We start from the raw sequence: 24,116 nt of genomic DNA on the forward strand, positions 1-24,116 counted from the left end.
TCCTTTCTGTCGTTTTCACTTCGACTCGTAGACTTGCCGTGGGTTCCACTTTTCACAAATTGATAAGAGACTGGCACGCACGCTTGGGGGGAGGGGCGAGAGTGAGATTTTACCCAATCAGACATAAGTCTGATCTCGTGTCACTAAAATGCAACGGGTGGACTGTGATAAATCGACTTTTCACGCACCAGGCCTGGCTTGTTTCCACATGCAAGCAGAGCTGGAAGAATGCCTCTGCATTGCTACAGCATCATCGTCGTACGAGTCGTTTGCACGTGATGCATCTGCATACAGATGGCATGCCAAGGTGTGCGACGGCCGGAAAGCGACGGATGCCAAAAGCCTACGGGAGGCCGTGCTTTCACTTTGAGTAAACGAGCATCGAGCACCCGAGGTTTTCTGGCACGGCTTGGGCCGTGGAAACGTGGCATTCACGGCTTTGGCACTTGTGGGGAAACGCACCAGGAGCACAATGGGCAATTGTTTTACCACAGGTGTTTTAAAGGCCTTAATTGTTATAAGCTATCCTCTCCTGTCGTCCGCCCTTTTATCTGTGCCTGTACAGCCCTTCCCAATCAATTCCACACATTCCATATGCGCACGCACGTGCTTGCTCACAGAAGCGACCTTTTGCAACCAAAGCCGTGTAATGGTTCGTGGTGGCATCAATACCAATTTGACATCCAAATTGCTCGTTGAGTTTCTACGATGTTGGCTAGTTTTGCGCGAGCGGCCGTTTGATACTTCTGTTGCGACGAGTTTGGCCGCCAATTGCATCTGGAATGGCTTGTGGGCACATTTCCGACTATTAGGGGGGGGAGGGAAATCGTGATGATCAACGCAACGTGATCATCATGGCTCGTCTTGATAGGGAGGCAGACCAAGCGTGGCGTGCCAATGGTTACCGGTGCAGAAAGTGCAAAAAGGAGGCAATTCCCAGGTTTTTTTTTTCTCCGCAATAACGGTATCTTTGCTCCGCTAAAGGTAAGGCCAATCGATGTCCAGTAGATCACACCAATCTTTCTAGGATGGGTTGCCGGTGCTCAATTCCGTTTTGGAATCTCACACGCCGAATCGTCCGTCTTAAATAATCCCGCCTTTCAACAAAAGCTTGACGTCTGGTCATAAATTCCGTGTATTTTCGGACTCGGACATGTTCCCACACTCGTGCATAGTTTCAGGATCGAGAAACTGTCGTGTGTCTGTGCGCGTCAATTTAGCATTCGGGGGAAATGTACCTTCCCGGCTGCCATCGGGCCACGATTGTTCACGTTCCCCGTCGTCATCCGTTTTGTTGACTATCGATGCGAATCCTCAACTTGTTGCGCGTGGCCGTGCTGGCTTCAAATCCCTCGTCTGCGTCGTCTCGAGGCCACAATCCCAGCTCGAAAGAAGCAAGTTGTGGATCAAGACTGATGGATGTACGAAGTTCGCAAATCTTGTAATCTCTGCATGACAGTCTTCACCTATGTCCCTCGGTCCGCACCACCACCTTGGCATCTCCCGTCCTTTTTATCGAGATGTTGTATATGAACATGATTTATATTATATATTTGTGTAAGATTCGTAGCCTAACCCGATTGAACTTTCTTGGATATGGGCAGCGCTGCCTCTTCCTGCTGGAATCCATCGTCACGGAAGCTTTCTTTGTAATACAGCGGGGACAGGCTGTGGCTTGTGTAGAAAGTGTAAAATAAAGCGAATGTGGATGGAAAACTTGTCGACTTGTCATTCCGATTTGCAAATCATTTTTCTGTTACGGATCGTTACGTTTGCAATTCCTGACATCACCTTTAACCTCAGGAAGGCTTGGATGGAACTACAGACTGAATGAAAAATCTTTTTATTGCATACCTTGATTGGTTACGGTGTTAAAAAAAATTCTTGCAAAATTTCATCCCGATAATGGAGCGGCCAGCAATGGCAAAGCACAGGGTTACGTCAGACGGATAAAGTAAGCTGCGCCGGTGCCCGGCGCCACAGTCCGCTCAGATCTTCATCGCACGCATCGCAGACTCCAAGCTCTGCAAAAGAGAGTGGAACACACTTGTGATGAGTTAGGCCCAGAGATGTAGCCTGGTTTCCAAGTCAATGATACAGGGTCCGAACATATTAGAAGAAAAAAAAAACCCACTAATGACCTGATCAATCGATTCCACATTTGTTCCTTGTACACAATTTCTGCAAGGAAATGTAAGGCTGCGAGGTAGCATCATTGGCTGAGGGAATGGACGTGCCGCTGATGCAATGCCCTCTGCTGCTTAGGGCAGGAATTTGTAATTTGCTCAGGGTGCTGGCGATAGCTCGCCTACTCTTCGTGAAGGGATCTTTAATGTCCACCAACGAATGCTGGCAGATGGGACGCCCGGTTTAACGTCCATCCGAGGGACGGCGCACACATCGATGTCTTGCCCTGCCTGTGAAACACCAGAATGGCAGTTTATAGCTGGGACTGGATTCAAACCCAGGCTCGACAGTAGAGGCAAGTTTGCGTACCTCTAGTGTCTAGGCCATCCTGTCAGCCCTATCATGGCAATGTTGAGACGTCAAAAAAGTAAAAGATTCAAATATGCCCCTGAATAAATTCCTGTGGAACAACTTTATTTTTGCTCTTGTACGACAAAAAGTCGTATGTATTAAATAGATACAAACACCTTGGACGCAGGAGAATGCCATTTGGCCCATCAAACCTGTGCTACATCTACACCACACCTCGATAATTCAATATAATGGTATATATACCGTACTTAGATTCACTGGGGGTGGCCATGTGTGGGGTGGACGAGTGGGGATGAGAACCTGACACCCTAAGGCTGCAATCCGTGATACTTCACAAAATTGTGGTACTTGATTTTAATTGTGGGAGGAGTCAGACCCCAAAGCCCTCACCCCTCCCCCCTCTCTCTGCCCCTTCCCATCCTCCTTTCTTCCAGTTCTTCAAAGCAAGAAGGAATTCTTGCATCATTACATATTTCCTCATTAACAGTGGTTATAGTTAACCCTCTCTCCTCCCCAATACACCTTAATATTATGCCATTACCAACTTCACTTCCTCCTACCTCATTACCTACTTCTCTACCTTCCCAGCTTCTCTTTTCAACCTTCCTGCCTTCTCCCCAGGTCCCCAGTCACAATCTCACGAGATACATGTCCGTGTCCTAAATTATCCCCCTCTCGCCCCATCTTGTCTACCGCTCCCCTTATTATGTGTTTTATGTGTCGGTTTGTCTTTCTGTGTGATTAATGTTGGCTCTTTCACGAGCCTCGATCTTGTATACAAAAAAAAAAAAAAAAAAAATTAATCATCTTCTTCGTGATGCACAAAATACAAAGTTGACATGAAATAAAAACGAAACATTCAATTCACAGATTGTCATCTCGCGATATTTTGTGACTACTGTGACAAGCGAGCTAGTGTATAGATCAGAATTCAATTGTGAGAAATGGGTTTTTTTTTTAAATAAATAAATAAATAAGTAAATACAAATGGTAAGATTGTAAGGAAGCATGAGTTGTCCAAATATAAAATGGTTGCTGAAAATGGGGATTGGGATGCTCCTTAATGATCCATACGATAAAGACGAGACATCCGCGTGTGCGTCATCGATTTAGAAAAGGACATGGGGTCGTTAATACCCGAATGGGGTATAGGTTCAACAAATGGAAAAAGGAAAGAAAAACTTTAAGCTCAGCCACTTCCTCTGTGGGAAATGGTGCAAAAGTCAAAGTGGGAAAGATGCTCAAAAGGAATCGTTAAAATCGATTAGAAATTAAATAAAGGCAAAACTCACAAGAACGGTGGAAAATAATCCAAATATTGGGGTCAAGGTTTCAAGAGTTTAATCGTTTTTGTCTACATTCACTGTGTATATAAAAACGACAAACACGGCCTGTCTGTCTGTGAGACTGTGATTATGTCTATTAATTACGTACTATTGGAATGCACCTCTTAAAAATTTTGACCCTTTAAACTGATGAGACCCCTTGGTCCCCGTTCTCTACTGTCGTTGTGTTTGCCTCTCTCTCCCCTGTCTCGTCTCGCGCTCCCTTTATTATATGTTCTACGTGTTAGCTCTTATACGAGTCTTGACGAAGTCCACAAAAAACACCTTTGAAGACCCTTTATGACCCGAAAATCCCTAAGACCACCAACATCCTTAAGACCACCAACATCCTTAAGACCACCAACATCCTTAAGACCACCAACATCCTCAAGACCACCAACATCCTCAAGACCACCAACATCCTCAAGACCACCAACATCCTCAAGACCACCAACATCCTCAAGACCACCAACATCCTCAAGACCACCAACATCCTTAAGACCCTAAGACCTACAGCCCCTTTTTATTTTTAAGAATCTTTCGACACCTTTAGATCCCTTCACCCTTTTCCACCCTTTAGACCCCTAGAACCTTTTGACCTTTAGACCCCTGGGATCTTAACACCATTAAGACCCCTTGCATCCTTCAGACAGATTAGATAACTTGGACCCTCAACCATTTAGAGCTTTTTATATGCTTGAGAGATTAGACCCCTTACACCAACTCCTTTTGGAACACACCATTTAGACCTTTTGGAACACACCATTTAGACCTCCTTTTGGAACATACCATTTAGACCTTGAGACCATCAATAACCTTTTAAACGCTCACCATGCAAAAATCAATTGTCTTCTTGCAAAACACATATACTTTTTTTGTCCCCGGTCACACCGCGGAGCGAAAGGGGGACTATGGTTTTCCCCTCAGTCCGTGTGTCCGTCCGTCCGTCCGTGCGGGTGTGTGTGCATGCGTGCGTAAGCGAAGGACCGCATTCGAATTTGGTGTGTGGGTACAACCCACGTCAGAATCTAAGATGGCCGCCGCCATGTATGTCTGATGCCATGTATGTCTGAACCTTGTGAGTAGAATATCTTGAAAAATAAGCGAAGTACCAACTTCTAATCTGGTGTGTGGGTGTATCTCGGCACAAGGAAGAATGCTATTGAAAATGGGGTCGCCACGTCAAAATCCAAGATGGCCGCCACCATATATATGTCTGAACCTTGTGAGCGAAATATCTTGAAAAATAAGCGAAGTACCAACTTCTAATCTGGTGTGTGGTTGTATCTAGGCACAAGGAAGAACGCTATTGAAAATGGGGTCGCCACGTCAAAATCCAAGATGGCCACCACCATGTATGTCTGAACCTTGTGAGCTGAATATCTTGAAAAATAAGCGAAGTACCAACTTCTAATCTGGTGTGTGCGTGTATCTCGGCATAAGGAAGAACGCTATTGAAAATTGGGTCGCCACGTCAAAATCCAAGATGGCCGCCTCCATGTATGTCTGAACCTTGTCAGCGAAATATCATATCATAGCATGTTTTCTGCATCTTCCACTTTGTCAACTCGCATCACTTCCCCGACGGGGGACCTAGGCGTAACGCTTGTTTTTTTTTCATCAAGTGATGTGCAAATTCGACCCACCCAGAGGGTCAGTACTCTTATAGTATGACAAAAAAAATCAAAGCGAAATGGAGGAGATTGATTGCATTTACTATTTAAAAGATACCACTGCATTTTGAAACTCTACCTTGAAGTTATCCTCCTTTTTGTAAACAGTCACTGGAACACAAATAGGACAAAAAGCTTCGAAATAAATAAATAACCAACAACTTACGTCAAGTGGTTCGACATTAGGGATCAAAAGGTCAAGCGAGCCAGAACTGGCATTTCCATCATACTAATGTGTTTTAAAACTACCTCACACATATTGATGGGGACATTTGCAGCGTACACGGACTTGTATAAAGACTTAAGGGAATCCTTCGGATGACATTGGTGTGAAGACCAACGCTCCATCCCTTATCTCTACAATTACCGAGCACGTACCGAGCACTCCCACAAAACCATGGCTCCGTCCATTCCTGTGCTGCACAGCTTCCTGCAGTTCTTCTTGTCGCCTTCGATAATGGAAAGCTGCCTGCAAAGCGAGGAGGACAACTTGAGGGCTCAAACTATATCCTGGGCACGAAACCCCCACCCAAAATGAGATCCTTCCTGCAAGAAGTGGGATACGATACCTGCCAGCATGGGATTTCGAAATGTCCTCTTATTCGGCAACGAGATGGTACAATGGGAATGCCCTCGAAATGACAAAACACTCACGTGATGCTGTTCTGATGCAGCGTTTGCAGCAAGGAGTCCGACTCGCTGTTGTTGGCTCGCTTGTCCATGTTCTTGAAACGCTCCATGGCAGACATGCTCCCTTTCTGACTGCTCTGCTTACTCCCCTCAGCCTTGCCCAGACAGTTTACCTGGCCATCCTTGAAGGAAAACAGCACCAGGCAGCAGTCGTGGCCCTGAGGTCGACACCGGGAAAGGAATGGAAGATATTTAATGACACAAATTAGACGCAAACTCCCGAGATGGGAAGGCCACATCTCGTGGTAGTATGAGCTGCAAGCACAACTTACTGCAGCAACGATCTTCTCTTCGGAGATGAAGGTAAGGGCAAGGAGTGGAAGGAACTCCACCTTCACCTGAACCACACTGGTTTCACATGAAAAACACCCATCATGAATACAGTCAACAGAAAATTTAACACGTACAGGTGAATAAAATAAAGGCATCACAAGTTTAAAGATTAATCTGATATTTTTATGATCGAAAAGTCGATCTTACAAGCATCGTCATTGCCCAGTGCGGTGGTGTGACCGTGTCTCCAGAAGGCCCAGGAGTGTTGACGAGGGTCGTTTAAAATAATACCTTGACATTTGATTGTAACAACCTTTCCGTTAGAAATACACTCAACACGATCAGCTCACAGGTGTTCCCTTCCAAAGTGATTTGATGAACAGAAACTCGTCGCTCGCTCAAAGTTGCATCATCAACTTGTTCGGTACTTGAGATGTTGATCGAGACGTAGCCGGTCAGCGAATTTAAAGGACTCGTCATTTTAAGGGCAAGTCGGGCGTTTATTGGGTTTTTTTCATTTTAGGATTGAATTGGAGAAGTCAAGTGGGGAACAAGGAGAAGGGACTTACAAACTGTATGACAAATGTTTGATGTGGGCAGTAAGGGCTTAGTGGAGAGAGGGTAGTCATTGCTGTAGGAAGTGTGTAGAAATGACATACTTTAGGATTGCTCGTGATGGGTTGAAGCAACAGGTAGCTACTTTTCTCGAGATAATGGAATGTTAAAAAAAAATTAGAGATAAATGTTGGTTACATTTGTGGATGCAAAGAGCCAGGCAGTGCTGGGGGCGGAGCGAGCGCAGGCTGTGCTGGGGGCGGAGCGAGCGCAGGCTGTGCTGTGGGGCGGAGCGAGCGCATGCTATGTTGGGGGCGGAGCGAGCGCAGGCTGTGCTGGGGGCGGAGCGAGCGCATGCTATGCTGGGGGCGGAGCGTGCGCATGCTATGCTGGGGGCGGAGCGAGGGCATGCTATGCTGGGGGCGGAGCGAGTGCATGCTATGCTGGGGGCGGAGCGAGCACATGCTTTGCTGGGGGCGGAGCGAGCGCAAGCTGTGCTGGGGGCGGAGCGAGCACATGCTGTGCTGGGGGCGGAGCGAGCACATGCTGTGCTGGGGGCGGAGCGAGCACATGCTATGCTGGGGCGGAGCGAGCGCATGCTATGCTGGGGGCGGAGCGAGCGCATGCTATGCTGGGGGCGGAGCGAGCGCATGCTATGCTGGGGGCGGAGCGAGCGCATGCTATGCTGGGGGCGGAGCGAGCGCATGCTATGCCGGGGGCGGAGCGAGCGCATGCTATGCCGGGGGCGGAGCGAGCGCATGCTATGCTGGGGGCGGAGCGAGCGCATGCTGTGCTGGGGGCGGAGCGAGCGCATGCTGTGCTGGGGGCGGAGCGAGCGCAGGCTGTGCTGGGGGCAGAGCGAGCGCAGGCTGTGCTGGGGGCGGAGCGAGCGCAGGCTGTGCTGGGGGCAGAGCGAGCGCAGGCTGTGCTGGGGGCGGAGCGAGCGCAGGCTGTGCTGGGGGCGGAGCGAGCGCAGGCTGTGCTGGGGGCGGAGCGAGCGCAGGCTGTGCTGGGGGTGGAGCGAGCGCAGGCTGTGCTGGGGGCAGAGCGAGCGCAGGCTGTGCTGGGGGCGGAGCGAGCGCAGGCTGTGCTGGGGGCGGAGCGAGCGCAGGCTGTGCTGGGGGTGGAGCGAGCGCAGGCTGTGCTGGGGCCGGAGCGAGCGCAGGATGTGCTGAGAACGGAGCGAGCGCAGGCTGTGCTGAGGACGGAGCGAGCGCATGCTATGCTGGGGGCGGAGCGAGCGCAGGCTGTGCTGGGGGCGGAGTGAGCACAGGATGTGCTGGGGGCGGAGTGAGCACAGGATGTGTTGGATATGGGTCGGAATAAGACCAGGGAGATGGTTTGGGTTGGCAAATAGACGCTCAAATACAGAGATTCTTCATTCCCCAGGAATGATTGTGGACATGGAGTTGGGTGTTCCTTCGAAGGTATATGAGCAATTGATTTTAAAGTAGGGCTGAATGACTGTGACAGGTCACAACAGAAAGACATTGGAAGTGGTACACATGGAAGAGAATGATAAATGAAAAGTTTTACTCAGAGGGAAACATAGGTTCAGGTTTTTTTGGGAGTCGACTGAAAGCAAGGGGTTGTGAAGTAACGTTTCCTGCAATTCTTTCGGGAATAGGAAAGGGAATTGAAGTTGAGTTGACCGCTAGATGCCAAATTATGGTTGGAAGAATGGTTTACAGAGGGTTTTGTATTTCAGAAACAAAGGGAATCATTTGGGGGCAAAGGGAGTGTTTGCAGAATGAATGCCATACACCGAACAGAAAGGGGTTTGCACAAGGTATATCGGTGTGATAGGAAAAAGAAAATAGGACATGTAACAATCTGGGTAAAAGGCAATGTATCGAGAGAAAAAAAGATGGCAATCAGTCGGTGATTGAAGGAAGTTGTAGTGACAAGTGATGACAGGATTCAATAAGTTGTTTAAATAGGAACTTTCTCTTTGGAAAAGCAAGAGCGGCATTAAAGACTAAACCCCACCAATGAAACGGGGCCTCAGAGGAAAACTTACGCCATGTCCTTGTTGACGTCGGCGACGAACACGGTGCTGTCATGACCAACCCAGGCTACCTGGTTTCCACTGGCGGAGAAGCTCACGTCGTGCACCCAGCCACCGTTGCCGCTGCCGAACTCGGCAAGAATATGCCCGAAGGTCATTTTGGTTCCCCACGGGGTGGTCGCCGGTTTGGCGTCGACCTCTTTGATGTAGCCAGAGAAAATTCTGGGGGGGTTGGATGAAGGATTCAAAATTAGCATTTTTCATTTTTGGACTTCACAACTAATATTCCGAATGACATCGACGACCGGAATAATCTTACTATAATTCACCAAATGTCTGTCTGTCCGTCCATTCCCAGGCACCGCAAAAACGGCTGAACCGATTGCAACAAAATTTTTGGGTGGGTAATCCTGGGACCCCCTGGAGTAAAATAGGCGTTTATTGTTTTCCCAATTTCCAATTTTTCCAATCACGATGGAATAATATTTACCGATATGAACAGTGATGCGGCTTTTATTGAAATTCTACAAATACTGTTTAGATTTTGATGATTTGCGAGTGATAGGATTTAACGGATGTTTATATAAATCGTTTAAAATAAAATAAGCCTTCAATTTCTGATATTTTGCCTTTTCATTTGGGCCTCCCAATTGAAGCCCCGCCCATAGGGCGGGTACCATTGCTAGTTCACCAAATGTCTGTCTGTTCCCAGGTACTGCAAAAACGGCTGAACCGATCGCAAAAAAATTTTGGGTGGGTAATCCTGGGACCTCCTGGAGTAAAATAGGCTATATTGTTTTTCCAATTTTTTCCCCATTTTTCCAATTTTCCAGTTTTTCCAAAAACTATGGAATAATATTTACCGATATGAACATTGAAGAGTGTTGTGGCTTTTATTGAAATTCCACAAATACTGTTTAGATTTTGATGATTTGCGTGTGATATGATTCAACGGATGTTTATATAAATCGTTTAAAATATAAAAAGCCTTCAATTTCTGATATTTTGCCTTTTCATTTGGGCCTCCCAATTGAAGCCCCGCCCGTAGGGCGGGTACCGTTGCTAGTAAAATAAATAAACCAATGTTGGGTCACAGACTCTAATTAAGTCAAAGGTCACAGGTCACAGCCATTCGAGATATTCATTCGAGTGATGTTCCATTTGCCAATCGTGGCCCAAACAGCCCATTGCCGGTGCACTTCCCCTTCCTGCCTGCATTTGAAGTCACAAGAACCAGCAGCGAGAAGGACGTTGTTTGGGTGCCACTCCAAGCTGAGCACGGTGGAGCGGATTGGTTTCTTTATGTGCTTGCTCACCCACCTGCAAAGGGGTCATCGAGTCAGGGGTGGTGAGACCACAACCGCGCAAACAAGCGAGTCATGTCGTTCGTACACGAGAGGGAAGCGAGTGGGCAAGCCCGGACAAACCAGTCGTTCTCCTCCTCAAAGTAGCAGATGGAGATGAGGCGAGCTCCGCTGCCAACGGCAAACTTGTTCTCCAGCGGGGACCATTTGACGGCGGTGGCTGCGCGATTGATGCGCAGAATAACCAACATGGGCTTCCAAGCTCCGTCTTTGAGGGTCCACACGTAGGCGTTTCTGTCAGCCCCGCACGTCACAATGCGGTTGCTATTTACTGCCCAGTCAATACCTGTCCGGTTCGGAACACAAGGACCGGTAAGAGTTATTTGTTTGCGGTCGGGAGGTGGGGGTGTGAGTGGTGGACGCTGCTGGTTCAGTTCACCATCGGTTGTGCGGCCATCTTACCAGTAATACGGCCATTGTGTTCCTTCAGCTCATGAAGTTTGGTCCATTGGGTCTTGTCCTTTTGGTAAATGTGCACTTCATGGTTATTCGGGCTGATCGCCAGCTCTGCACAAACAAAAATTTACAGAAGAGAAAAATAAATAATTAAAACACCTGTAATCACTTCGAATCCAACAAGGTAGGTAGGACAAGGCTATAAAATGTGAAAGAGCTGCACATGGCAAGGACGCATAATAAAAAGGGTCCACGTCCCGGACAACACACTGAGGTGTATGTCCGTATTCCCAAAAATAAATATGACGGTGGAAATAATCAGAGGATTGCCGGCAAAGGAGCTATACGATCAAGCGGGGCCGCGGCAGGCACAGATGGTCGCCAAACTCACGGGTGTGGTCTTTATTCCACGAGTGACAGCTGATCGGTTCCAACAGGAACTTGTGCAGAGACATGAGGTCTGTTGGGAACACTGAACATGCGTGTGAACAATCAAAACGAATTCCTGGCAAGACAGGTAGGCAAAAGCTGCACTATGCTTGGACGTATCCACAACCGTTAACCTTGCAAATTAAATTGTTACACTCTCCGATTATACGCGCTAATACGGGGGTGAACAAAGGCTCATCCACCTCCGCCAAAGGTGGACATTGGTGGATTTCAGCCCTGTTTGCATGTGAGCATATCACAAAAAGACATGGATATATTCGAACGAAACTTCGTGTACAGGTAGGGTATGTGACAAGGACAAACTAGTTCGATTTTGGTGAAGATCCGGATGCAGAACTAGCCAATCAGATTCACAACGTAAACTGTTCAGCCTGGCGGAGGAATGCGCTATACCGAGTGCCGATCTAGTGGTGGAAATGTGAAGGCTTGAAGGTGAACGTGGGATTGTTTGAAGGTGAACGTGGGATTGTTTGAAGGTGAACGTGGGATTGTTTGAAGGTGAACGTGGGATTGTTTGAAGGGGAACGTGGGAAAGATAAAGACAATGAAGACAAATACTGATGATAAAAGGAAGATCGTAATTAACGGGAGAGGAAGTTCATAAGTTTATTTAACCGATCTGTTATCGATAAACAAGGGGGAAGGAAGTGAAAAAGATCCAATAACGAGGATTTCAAAAGCTCAATCAATGTTTAACTTGATCAAAGATTAGGAATTCCAGACGACTATCACTAAAAACTGAGATGAAACTATTAAATTCTGATGTTAACTCTTATCTTATTATAAACCAAAGAAACACCGAGAAGAGTAGGAAAATGGAACGCAAACAAACGGTCTTCCAACATAGATGTTTGAGAAGGGTTCTGAAGTTCTTTTCTGGCCAAATAGGGTAAGAAAGGAGGACATATTGCAAAGCTGGCGATGGGTAGGGCTTCTTATGGGGAAGCAAGAGCAACATTTGACTAAAGAAGCCATGTTTTGGACACCAGTGGGCACCATGGAAGATGGCGAGACCAATGGATATGTGGAGGAGAATTGCTGAAAATGAACTTCCATTGGAAAGGAGAGTTGCACTGAAATGTGATTGGGGGTTGGGGGTTGATCGCTATTGAAAAGTGGGGGGCACATTTTCTGGGAAAATTATTTTGAAGTGGTTATGAGAAGACGATTATGTTTTTTGTCATTTTCATGAATTTGATATAATCGCACAGTCACCAATTTGAAATCTGATATCAAATTTAAAATTGAATTCACAATATATCAGGAAGTCTGAAGACTTCCGATGTAGGAATGACGCACAATTCCTCAAAAAATAAAATCTACCAAGATACAAACTTGTGGACCTATAAAAGTACCAACCAATCAGTCGTCTGTGGACGATTTCACATCAAATAACACTCATTAACCCTTTGTGTGCTGCATCTTTTTATGTCGTTTTCAAAAAAAAAGAATTTTCATCCTGTGATAAATCTGCGACAGCAGCACACAAAGGGTTAAACTTTTGGACAGCATCGCTGAACTACAAAATTGATAGAACAAAAATATCCCGTTTGTAATTCTTCTTGTCAGACGGCAACTCAACATTGGGTTGAGCTCAGTACTTTGTTCAAACCAAATCTACTGCATTTTACAGTGGGGGAAGATCCACGACACCTCAAATTCTTCATAAGCTGAAAGGATTCCACGAAAAGTAGGTGTATCTGCATATTTACACATTGGGCAATGAAGTGTCAAGAGGGGTGGGTGGGACAACGGCTGTCAATCAGCCTGATGGGGGCGGGGCCACAAAACGCATTTGACTATGTACTAATTAGAATGTCAGATCATCTATAAAGTATGTACAGTGCGGTACGATTACAATGCGAGTTTGTCTATAATGTACAGCGCTGTACCATTACAATGTGAGTACGTCTATAAAGTATGTACAGTGCTGTAACATTACAATGTGAGTACGTCTATAAGGTATGTACAGTGCTGTAACATTACAATTTGAGTACGTCTATAAAGTATGTACAGTGCTGTACCATTACAATGCGAGTACGTCTATAAAGTATGTACAGTGCTGTACCATTACAATGCGAGTACGTCTATAAAGTATGTACAGTGCTGTACCATTACAATGCGAGTACGTCTATAAAGTATGTACAGTGCTGTACCATTACAATGTGAGTACGTCTATAAAGTATGTACAGTGCTGTACCATTACAATGTGAGTACGTCTATAAAGTATGTACAGTGCTGTACCATTACAATGTGAGTACGTCTATAAAGTATGTACAGTGCTGTACCATTACAATGCGAGTACGTCTATAAAGTATGTACAGTGCTGTACCATTACAATGTGAGTTTGTCTATAATGTACAGCGCTGTACCATTACAATGTGAGTACGTCTATAAAGTATGTACAGTGCTGTACCATTACAATGTGAGTACGTCGATAAAGTATGTACAGTGCTGTAACATTACAATGTCAGTACGTCGATAAAGTTTGTACAGTGCTGTAACATTACAATTTGAGTACATCTATAAAGTATGTACAGTGCTGTACCATTACAATGTGCGTACGTCTATAAAGTATGTACAGTGCTGTAACATTACAATTTGAGTACGTCTATAAAGTATGTACAGTGCTGTACCATTACAATGTGAGTATGTCTATAAAGTATGTACAGTGCTGTACCATTACAATGTGAGTACGTCTATAATGTACAGTGCTGTACCATTACAATGTGCATACGTCTATAAAGTATGTACAGTGCTGTACCATTACAATGTGCATACGTCTATAAAGTATGTACAGTGCTGTACCATTACAATGTGCATACGTCTATAAAGTATGTACAGTGCTGTACCATTACAATGTGAGTACGTCTATAAAGTATGTACAGTGCTGTACCATTACAATGTGCATACGTCTATAAAGTATGTACAGTGCTGTACCATTACAATGTGCGTACGTTTATAAAGTATGTACAGCGCTGTACCATTACAATGTGCATACGTCTATAAAGTATGTACAGTGCTGTACCATTACAATGTGCATACATCTATAAAGTATGTACAGTGCTGTACCATTACAATGTGCGTACGTCTATAAAGTATGTACAGTGCTGTACCATTACAATGTGCATACGTCTATAAAGTATGTACAGTGCTGTACCATTACAATGTGCGTACGTCTATAAAGTTTGGACTACAACATTTATAAACTAGAAATATCCTAAATATCGTTTTTGGCCCCAACACTCAATGGTGAAGAATCACTTTAAAACTTTAAAAACTCTTGTATTCGGATCCAGATTCGAATCTTCACCAAAATGTAATCAATTCTGGCTCAGTTAGCACTTTCTCCAATGTAACAACAACCAAATAAATGGTTGTTACCAAACAATTTCACTATGGGCGAGCAAAGAGGCTCCTTCGGAAGAAAACGTGAAGGAACATAGTTACACCGCACTGCAGCGGGAATGTCTACCTGTATCACTCTTTCAGTATTCACGAATCACGTGATACATTTTTAGCGCATGCGTACATCGTGCACTTCGTGCTTGGACCAATGAAATCCAGCACGAGCCGATACCGCTCTCTGTTATCAAATAATGCCCACCAGCGCAGTGTCGATTTAAGAGATAACTTATTTGGGGAAAGTTAACATTGATTTATACATAATTAGATGATATATTTGGAGAACATCCTGCATCTGGGCCTGCGTACAGAGCAAGGCATTTTATGTTATATTCGAGTAAAAAGTGGGGGGGATATGTCCCTCCACTGTCCCCCACCCATCGATGCCCATGGTGCAGAGAGGATTGATCAAGATCGAACAAGATGGAAGAACCTCATCGCGGCCCGATTGGCTGAAAAGCAAGTACGCTTCAAACCATGCTGGCATCGGCATTACCCACAATGCACCTGCATGGGCATGCAACAGAGACCACATTGACTGTTCATTTCCTGTGCTGGGAAATGTTGCCCGCATCTTTCAAAGGAAACTTCCCCTTTTTCTTCCCCATCCCACTCCTCCTCTTCCGTCCTCGGCCAGCCAGCAAAAAAGTCTACCAACAAACACACATAATTCCTTTTCATTCGTTCAATGGCACTTCTCAAATCATCCGGCAACTCCACAGTCTTCCATTTTCGCTTCACGTTCATGCCAGTCATTGTTTTGTGGTGACAGAACCCCTGCCGAATTTTGCGACTACGAGCTCCTTCCTTTGAGGAAAAGGATTTGTGCGACGTCAAAGAGTTGCTTAGATAGTACAAGAGCTCTGTGTGGGTGGGAGGAAAGAAAGAGAAAAACAAGTACAGATACATTCAAAGTACACCGCCCCCATGCCAAATAATTAAATATCCTACAGCCCGGCAATACCGCAGTGCAGCTCATAGAGGTGGCATTGGGAGGGAGAGGTGTGCACTAATTGATTGATTAATTGTATAATTAAAATCAATAAAAGATTATCACAAATTATTTTCTTAATCAATTGGCTCATAGCATAACTAAACCACTCGTGCTTCATCCGAAGATGTATCTTTTAGAAATTTAATTAAATAACTAATCAATAAAAAATTAAATAATTAATTGATTCACCAATAAATAATTAATCGATAAAATGATTAATCAATAAATCAAAAATATCCTTGATAGCCACATCACTTGGTCACTCATGTCCAAATATTAGCTTCCGAGCTCAAAAGGTGCCTGAGATATTGGCCAAATGAGAAAGGAAATAAATAAATGATTAATAATGAAAATAAATAAATAATAATCATAAAACAAATAAATAATTAATCAATTCGGTCATAGAACACATAAACCACCACCATTTCATCAGAATCTGTAACTTTAAAAAATAAAATTTTTTTAGTCATTAATCAAATAATTAAATAATTGATCGATTCATTGATTAATTGATTAATCTGCCAGCAACCCTGTAGCATAGTAAGATCTGCCAGCAACCCTCTGATGGTTAAACTGCCGAAATCTCGGCTCTCTGCTCACCTTCACTCTTTCATTCCTCTTTTCTCCCACCTGTGGAACAAACTCCCACACTCCCTTCAATCCCTCTCCTCCCTCCAGGTCTTTAAAACAGCTGTTCACCACCATCTCTTATCTTCCCCGATCCATAACCTTGATCTTTTCTACCCCCACTAATTCACCCCAGATCCACCTTGTTTGAAATTCCAACTTCTTTCCTGGAAATCCTGGCAGTGTCCATATGTTTATACCTCTCCCACCCCCCCACCCCCCTTCACATGCCTCCCCCCCTTCACATGCCTCCCCCCCAAAGCCCTCTCCCTCCCACAGATCTCTCGATGTCTCCATGTGTCTCGGTCCCTGCTCTCAAATGTTGTGTTTGTGTCCTTCCCCCTCTCTCCCCATCTTGTCTACCGCTCCCGATGTTATTTGTTTTATGTGTCTGTTTGTCTTTCTGTGTGATTAATGTTCGCTCTTTCACGAGCCTCGATCTTGTATACAAAAAAAAAAAAAAAAAAAAAAAAAAAAATCAATAAATCAAAAATATCCTTGATAGCCACATCACTTGGTCACTCATGTCCAAATATCAGCTTCCGAGCTCAAAAGGTGCCTGAGATATTGGCCAAATGAGAAAGAAAATAAATAAATGATTAATAATAAAAATAAATAAATAATAATCATTAAAAAATTAAATTATTAATCAATTCGGTCATAGAACACATAAACCACCACTATTTCATCAGAATTAACAAAAGGCAGAGCACGAATATCAAACGGAATTAAAGCCAAAATTGTTCAAGCAATCACCGGAAGCAGCTTTCGTTTCGTCAGATAAAAAAAAAACATTCCTTCGCTGAAATATTCGAACAAGCCCTCGATCAGTCCTGACAAAAAAAAAAACCTGACACGTCAAAAATAAATAAAGTCTTGCAAGCTTGTCCATTCATATTTTTATAGAGTCAAACGAAAAGCAAAGCAATTGGATTCTATGTAAATTATAATATTTTTGCACGGTCGAGTGACCGTGAGGTGAACCTCAAGATTCATGTAGATCTACAAAGCCGATCACTTGGAATGGCGAGCGAGGCAACGCCCAGACCTCGAAATGAGCAGAGTACGATTACACCGTGCACTGTAACCGCTACCAAAATGCGTAGTGTAGCATAGTAACTTGTGTGCGTCCGACATGACGCTCCAATTGAGCCCTCACCTCACTGCGAGCAGCAAAAGGTCGCACGAAGAGGAAGAGGCCGCGGACTCTGGTCAGTCTACGCGGTCTCGCAGTCGCGAAGCTCCCGTCCCGCTCTCTGCTACTTCCGCAATCCCTCTGCTTGAATTTTGACGTCATATAATGGATAATATTTTTAATAAGTTTAGTCACTAACGACACTTATTGCATAAAATTAGACTACTTCAAGGTAAAGTGTATATTAATTTTCTTTCTTGAAAATATATTTTTTTTACCGGAAATCGATTCACGGAGAAAATTTCCACAACCGAGCGAATCGAAACCACAACGAGAGGACGATGGAAAACACTTGTGACATTTAATGGAAGCTAAAGTTTCCTTTTTTATTTATTGTTTTTGAGAGATATCGTCCTGATAAACGTTGTTTGTATAAATCACGTTGATCCAATTTTTGTTGGTCTTTCCAATTTGGCCGACCACGTATGTTGTCGTCATTTATACAGGTAATTGGTGTTTAAATAAAAAATAATAATGTGCTTACGATATCTAACACGAACAGTCATCTAATTGGAATTGATGGCCACGTGACGTGCGCGTGACGTCATTACGAGGCGGGGCCTCGAATCCGGAAGTGTTTTTTGTTGTTTTCACATCTTGACCACTGTGCCTTGGTCTTCATTCGCAATGTCCAACCAACGTCTCGGGCCGACGCCAACCCGACCCTCCACTCAACGCCTGCCCTTCCTCGCTGGGTCTTAACCCCAAATCGTACCATATCAGTGCGACCCGGACTCTCCATTCCAAATCCCAGAGTTTGGATCTGGGCAGCCCCGTGACCGAGACACGTGAGTTTCCAGCAAAAGGGCGGCAAGGTGAGTTAAGATTGGATAGAAAAGAAGGAAAGATTGAGAAGAAAAGCTGAAGAAGAGGTTTACGAAAACGACCTATGGTCAAGAATGTTTACAATAAAAATATGACGTAAACAAAGGTGTATGCACTTGGTTTTTGAAACAACAGGTGAATAATCATGCTGGGTGCCCTGGAAGCAATCTCACAGGTCTATGAGGCTTACGAAGACCTTGACTTGAGGGACACTGAGCGCCTTCCCCTTCCTGTCGAACTCGGGATACCCCCGTGGCCATGGGGTGACACTCCCAACCCCTGGAGCAGTGAGGCCACTTTTGAAGAGGACTTCATCCTCCTCATGGAATTCTGTGAGCTCGTTGGGCCAAGACCCGTGCTGACCATCCCCGAAGGAGCCGGTGGCCGCTTTGACAAGAACTTCTTTGCACTCCGCGTCATGTCTGTGGATTACCAGCAGAGCCGTGCTTGGGAAACTCCAGTCGGACATCGTGGTCCGTGGCTTCACGTGGCAAGGGACAGTCGCCAGCTCCTGAGACATCACGGTGAAGGGGCCTCTGCTTATGTCCATCACTTCACGCTGCATGACATGGAGGCACGAGGGTTTGTGCGTCCCTTCTGCATGGCTTTTGTCAGCAGCGATTCGGCAAAGCTGTTGCCGTTGTACGAAGATCTCGTCACCGATTTTGGGGCGGTTTCAGAGTGTCTTAAAGGAGGCAACAGAGCGACCTTCCGGCGTTCCCTGAAGGAGCTCCTTGGGGATCTGGAGCACACTAAGGCAGAGGCGATGGAACGTGAGGAACGCTGGGAGCAAGAGCTTTCGAAGATGTGTGATGAAGACCAGTGCCAACATGGAGACGCTCAGTTGCCGCGACGCAGGAGAATGTCCGGCGAGCGCGCTGCCTTTACTGCGGAAAGTGTGGAACGCTCCAATGAGCTTGGAAATCTTGAACGGTTGATATTTGATACAAAGCAGCTTCTCACGCAGGTGGCAGTTGCCTGCAAACAAACAACTGGACAGAATGAAGTCGACGGAGGCCTTAAAAGTGGGAGAGGTGTCGGCAAAGGGAGTGATGACAGTGGATGCTCTTCTGAAGAGTTTGGAAGATCAGGTGCTGCCAAATACATACCCAAACTTTACCAGCCACGAAAAACTAGGTGCTCCGAAAGGTTCATGAAGGAGCTGCAAGTTCTTTGTGGGCCGTGGCACTACGCCCGTGCTGTGGAAATGTTAGTGGTGCTTCAACATAAGTTCAAGCAAGACACACATGTGTTGTCCTTCCAGCTGTCACCACTCTGGTCTGAGGCATTTCCAGCGGGCGATTCTTCTTCTTGCCTTTTTGAGGAGATCTGCAGCCCCGTAGATGGTGTCGAATGCGTGGTACCACACTTGTTAGCTTCTTGTCCCTCTCGTAGCAGTAACACCAGCTCTTCGTCGCCGGAAGCATTCCACAGCCTCGAATCGTACGCCTCCTGCGTCGAAGACGTGCCGATCAAAATGATGCAGCAGGTTTCAACACAGCCTGGGGTTGCCGTCGGATCCTACGTCGCTACCATCTCTCTTGATCCGGAAGCAGGGTTCCGTGCTTCCGATGACCTCGGGCCGGAGTTTGTGGATCAGGCGGCGAGCGCAGAGAGCGGAGACAGCATCGAGGTTCTAAACACTGAACATTTGTCTCTCGAAGTCCAATCCTGGAGTCCAACGAGCCTGACAGACAGCCAAGAGCATAGTTTATGGACTTCCAAAACAGATGTATCCAATTCTGACGGTCCCTCTGAAAGCCACCAACCTCCTCATGACTATGATGGTGAGAAGGTACCCAGTTCGTTACGGCAACCCGATGTGGTAATTACAAGAACAGAGTTGTTGGATGCAGGAAATGAATTACTGCTGAGGGAGGAGCAAAGCGAAACCATTGCTGATGGAATGGAAGAAGCGGTTGAGTGCACGGAGGACGGAAAGGGTTTTCAGGACATTCCTCCACCTCCTGCATTGTTGACCGAAAGGTCCATGGTCTGCCAACCCGCCATTGACTTTCCGCTCAGCAGCACAGTTCCCATGGATGTGGCGTTCTCCACAGGTGAATTCTATTGCTATGCTTTTTTGGGGAAAAAAAAAAACAGAGGGATATTGTAATTGGCTCCATCCGTCCATCTCCTAAACAGTTCAATATAAATTTACCAAATTTGATAGTTATGATCTCCACATGGCACAAAGATGCAAGAGCAGTATCCTTTGTGGTGGGATTAAAAGGTCAAATACCAAAAATGCAATTACGGGCACATTTCAAAACATCCTTTCATGAAACTTTCCTTGTATATACAATCAACATTGGGGGACGCATTAAATATGCAACGATTTTTTTTTTTTGACCCTCAGTCCATGTCCAAGGGGATGGGGACTTGGGGTCACAACAGGAAAAAAAATTAACTCAAATGTTTGATATTGGGTCATTCCTGATGGAACTTTTTGCCATCTTTCAACCTTGCTTTAGATGGGACCCGTGGGGATTTGCGATGGCGCTCCATCGACTTTACTCGAGTTGCTTTTATTATGAACCGTTCAAAATCAGATTCATATCCCTCCTTATTCTTTAGATTGTTTGGATCAATATTTTCTTTGCTTTATACTCTTAATTTTCGGCTTTGTGGACTAAACCATCTTATTGACCAGAGACCAAATTGTCACCGAGGTGAGGTACTTGAGTGTCATTAGGGCATCATCTGTGAAGAGGATGATCTGTGAATTTTCAAATGAAGGAACATCCTTTCACCACAGGTGACGGCTCATCTGCCCGTGCTGGTATCGAAGCGGTCGGAGACATAAAACACGGCTACGGCCTACACAAACTCGCCCAGGCCTGGCCCTTCCTTCACCATGCCGCCTTTGCCGTGCTCTCTGGACGTACGCTGGTGGTGTCTGGGGACACGGAAACTGAGGTTGCAGAGGTGGTGGGTGCACTGGCGGTGTTTGTCCCACGAGTGCCCGGAATGGGAGGCCGGTTGGCAGTTGTAAAGCCTTGGCATTGTGGCCCGTTACGCATTTCTGAGCTCGCCAAACTTAGGCTTGTGGGGGTCAGTCGGTAAGTTGAATTTTGACTACATGCAAGTTCTCTTGAGACATTTACACGATTGTCATCGTGTAGCTTTCCAAGTGGGTAAAGCTTCACCTAGACTGTATTGTAAAGTTAAAGCAAAGTCTACACTGAAAGCATTTGGCAACTCAATGCATCGCTACATATTCCTGATGTGTACATCATTTGCTTCTTTCTGTTTTCTTTCTTCTTGCCTTGCTCTACATCTCCACCCCAGTGCAACGTGTCCACCAGCTTGGCTGCAGCGCTACTCTCGCTATGTGGCTTACCTCAATATCACCACAGCGACCCTGCATGCACCACCTTATCACGGGGCCTACCTCCGCAAGATTACAGACTCGAGCAACTGGATCTGTCACCATAACCTCCTGTACTTACCCCAGGTGTTATCCGCACTCGCTCGGCTGAATGAAGCGGCACTGGCCCTGAGCCGTCACCGTTATCAAAGCTCATTCTTCGGCACGTACTCGCGGCGCGCTTTCATCAAGTTGTGTCAGGAACGGCTAAGCCTAAGTGCAGATGACACACTGATAGTGTGTCGCTTGTCAGATGAACTCATGGGTACCTTGTGGGACAGTAGTGGCCTGCAGACGTATCGCTTGTCAAACGCACCCTCACCGCTACACGTTAGCTACATCTCGAGCTCCCTCTTCAAAGCTTGAAGGCTTTGGTTATTCCATGAATATTGTTGCATTTTCTTCCAATTATTCTAGGATGGCAGTTACACATTTGAAGCTAGATGTCTGTACTTCACTTGCCAGTGAAGGTGAGGTGCTTCAGTGATTTGAATCGTTAAAACGCTATACTTTGCCTCCTTGACATTTTATATTGCCTTTTCAGTCCTGAGATATGAACCAGTCTCCGCATCGTGTGCCTCCTCCTCCTCCTCCTCCTCCTCCTCTTCCTCACTGCGTGTGACTGAAAGTTACAATCAGGGTGTAAACTAGAAAAAAGGTACATGAAGTAAACGCAGTCTATGTTTGCATGGCAACCTCTTTGGTTCATGAAGTCAAAAGTGATGTTTACCTCTACCTTTGCACCTATATTTATCAAGATGTATAATGCACACCTTCTGACAATGTTTAAATGTACAATCAGTGACAATTCGACAGCACAGCTAAAGATAAGCGCACGACTCGGTCGATTATTTGCTCGACTGTTTTAGCACAACTCGAGAACAAAGTTTTGCACATCAAATTGTGTTATTGGTCAAAGTAAACCAATAAAATTGGAATCGTTTAATACAAAGATGTTCTTTTGGATTTTTACCCCGCACATGTGAAGCAAAAAGCGGGGTTAAGCAATTGGTTCATGAACACCATGTAATTTCCATAAACGTGAGGTACACAGGGCATATATATGTAAACTAGTACATCCACTCCCTATGGGAGAGGTATGGAAGGGTGTAATGTCATTGTCCTATTTGGAGTATATAGATTACAGTTGATCTTGTCTCTGGTCCGTTAGTCTGTGGTCGATGCGATAAATATATAATGCCTCAAGGACATTGCGTTTCCTCCAGCTTTCTTTCAGTTTAGTGTTAAACAGCAGTAGCGACTGTTTAAAAAGGTAATCATACATGTTTAGTTTATATTTTGGGGTGCCACCACAAAACGCCACAATAAGCTATACAGTCACGTGAAAAAGTAAGTACACCCCATGTAAAGTTTTGACTTTTTCAACATACAGCTATTTGATCTTCATGTCAACAATATTGATAGATAAAGGTGATATAATATAACAAATATCATGAAACATTTACATTTTGTAGTCCATTGTATAATTTAAATAAACATAAATGCAAATTTCACATGTGGAAAAAGTAAGTACACCCTTGGCTCTAATAGGTGGTATTGCCCCCTTTGGCAGAAACAACCTCAAGTAGGCGTTTCTTATAACTGTCTAACAGTCTCTGACATTGACTGGGAGAAATTTTGGCCCACTCCTCCATGCAGAATTCTTTCAGCTGTGCGATGTTTGAGGGGTTTCTTGCATGCACAGCTCGTTTCAAATCCCCCCACAACATCTCAATGGGATTTAGATCCGGGCTTTGACTTGGCCATTCCAGAACCCTCCATTTCTTTCTTTTCAGCCATTCCTTGGTGGATTTACTGGTATGTTTAGGGTCATTGTCATGTTGCAAGGTCCACCTTCGGTTGAGCTTCAACTTTCCGACAGATGGCCTCACATTATCCACAAGCACCCTCTGGTACAATGAAGAATTCATAGTGGATTCTATGCTGGTGAGCTGCCCAGGCCCTGATGCAGCAAAGCTGCCTCAAACCATAATATTTCGACCACCATGCTTTACAGTTGGTATCAGGCTCTTGTGGTCAAATGCTGTCTTTGGTTTTCGCCAAACATGTCTTCCGGTACTGTGGCCAAATAGCTCTACCTTTGACTCATCTGTCCACAGCACATTGTTCCAGAAGTGCTGGTCTTTGCCTAGGTGTTCATTGGCAAACTTTAGTCTTGCCCTGATGTTCTTTCTGGACAGCAAAGGTTTCCTGCTGGCACACCTCCCATGTAGATCAAATTTGTGCAGCCTCTTTCTAATGGTGGACACGTGCACTTTGACATCAACAGTGGCAAGAGCTACCTGCAGGTCCCGTGATGACATTCTGGGGTTCTTAGACTTATTTCAGCATCTTGCGGTCTGCTCTCGGGCTGAACTTGCTGGGGCCGCCTGGCCTGAACAAGTTGGCAGTTGTTTGGAATCTTCTCCACTTGTAGATGATCTTCCGGACAGTCAAATGATTGATT

General features: G+C 45.3%; 3 protein-coding genes across 4 annotated transcripts in view; 2 read left to right on the forward strand and 1 right to left on the reverse strand.

Annotated features, from left to right (window-relative positions):
- The window catches only part of LOC144892212 (uncharacterized), a 623,022-nt gene that overhangs the window by 539,520 nt on the left and 59,386 nt on the right, over nt 1-24,116 (forward strand). The gene's annotated exons all lie outside the window — the stretch shown is intronic.
- Nucleotides 1,828-17,562, reverse strand: LOC137418808 (actin-related protein 2/3 complex subunit 1A). The gene is made up of 10 exons (XM_068104938.2): nt 17,419-17,562; nt 11,175-11,255; nt 10,790-10,894; nt 10,451-10,673; nt 10,236-10,343; nt 9,036-9,245; nt 6,460-6,535; nt 6,152-6,345; nt 5,876-5,966; nt 1,828-2,024 (listed from the first exon to the last, which is right to left on the reverse strand). Exons 2-10 carry the CDS (start codon nt 11,236-11,238, stop codon nt 1,989-1,991), a joined length of 1,107 nt encoding a protein of 368 aa, XP_067961039.1. The 5' UTR covers nt 11,239-11,255; nt 17,419-17,562; the 3' UTR covers nt 1,828-1,988.
- Nucleotides 18,001-22,601, forward strand: SMCR8 (SMCR8-C9orf72 complex subunit). 2 transcript variants are annotated; one of them, XM_068104932.2, is made up of 4 exons: nt 18,017-18,269; nt 18,415-20,339; nt 21,038-21,341; nt 21,571-22,601. In XM_068104932.2, the coding sequence occupies exons 2-4, from the start codon at nt 18,425-18,427 to the stop codon at nt 22,013-22,015; spliced, it is 2,664 nt and encodes an 887-aa protein (XP_067961033.2). In that variant the 5' UTR covers nt 18,017-18,269; nt 18,415-18,424; the 3' UTR covers nt 22,016-22,601. The 2 variants fall into 2 exon arrangements, with proteins under 2 accessions (XP_067973752.2, XP_067961033.2); XM_068117651.2 differs by having other exon boundaries at nt 18,001-20,339.

This window comes from Myxine glutinosa, chromosome 5 (assembly GCF_964187855.1).
Source record: "Myxine glutinosa chromosome 5, kmMyxGlut1.1, whole genome shotgun sequence".
Classification (NCBI taxonomy): domain Eukaryota; kingdom Metazoa; phylum Chordata; class Myxini; order Myxiniformes; family Myxinidae; genus Myxine; species Myxine glutinosa.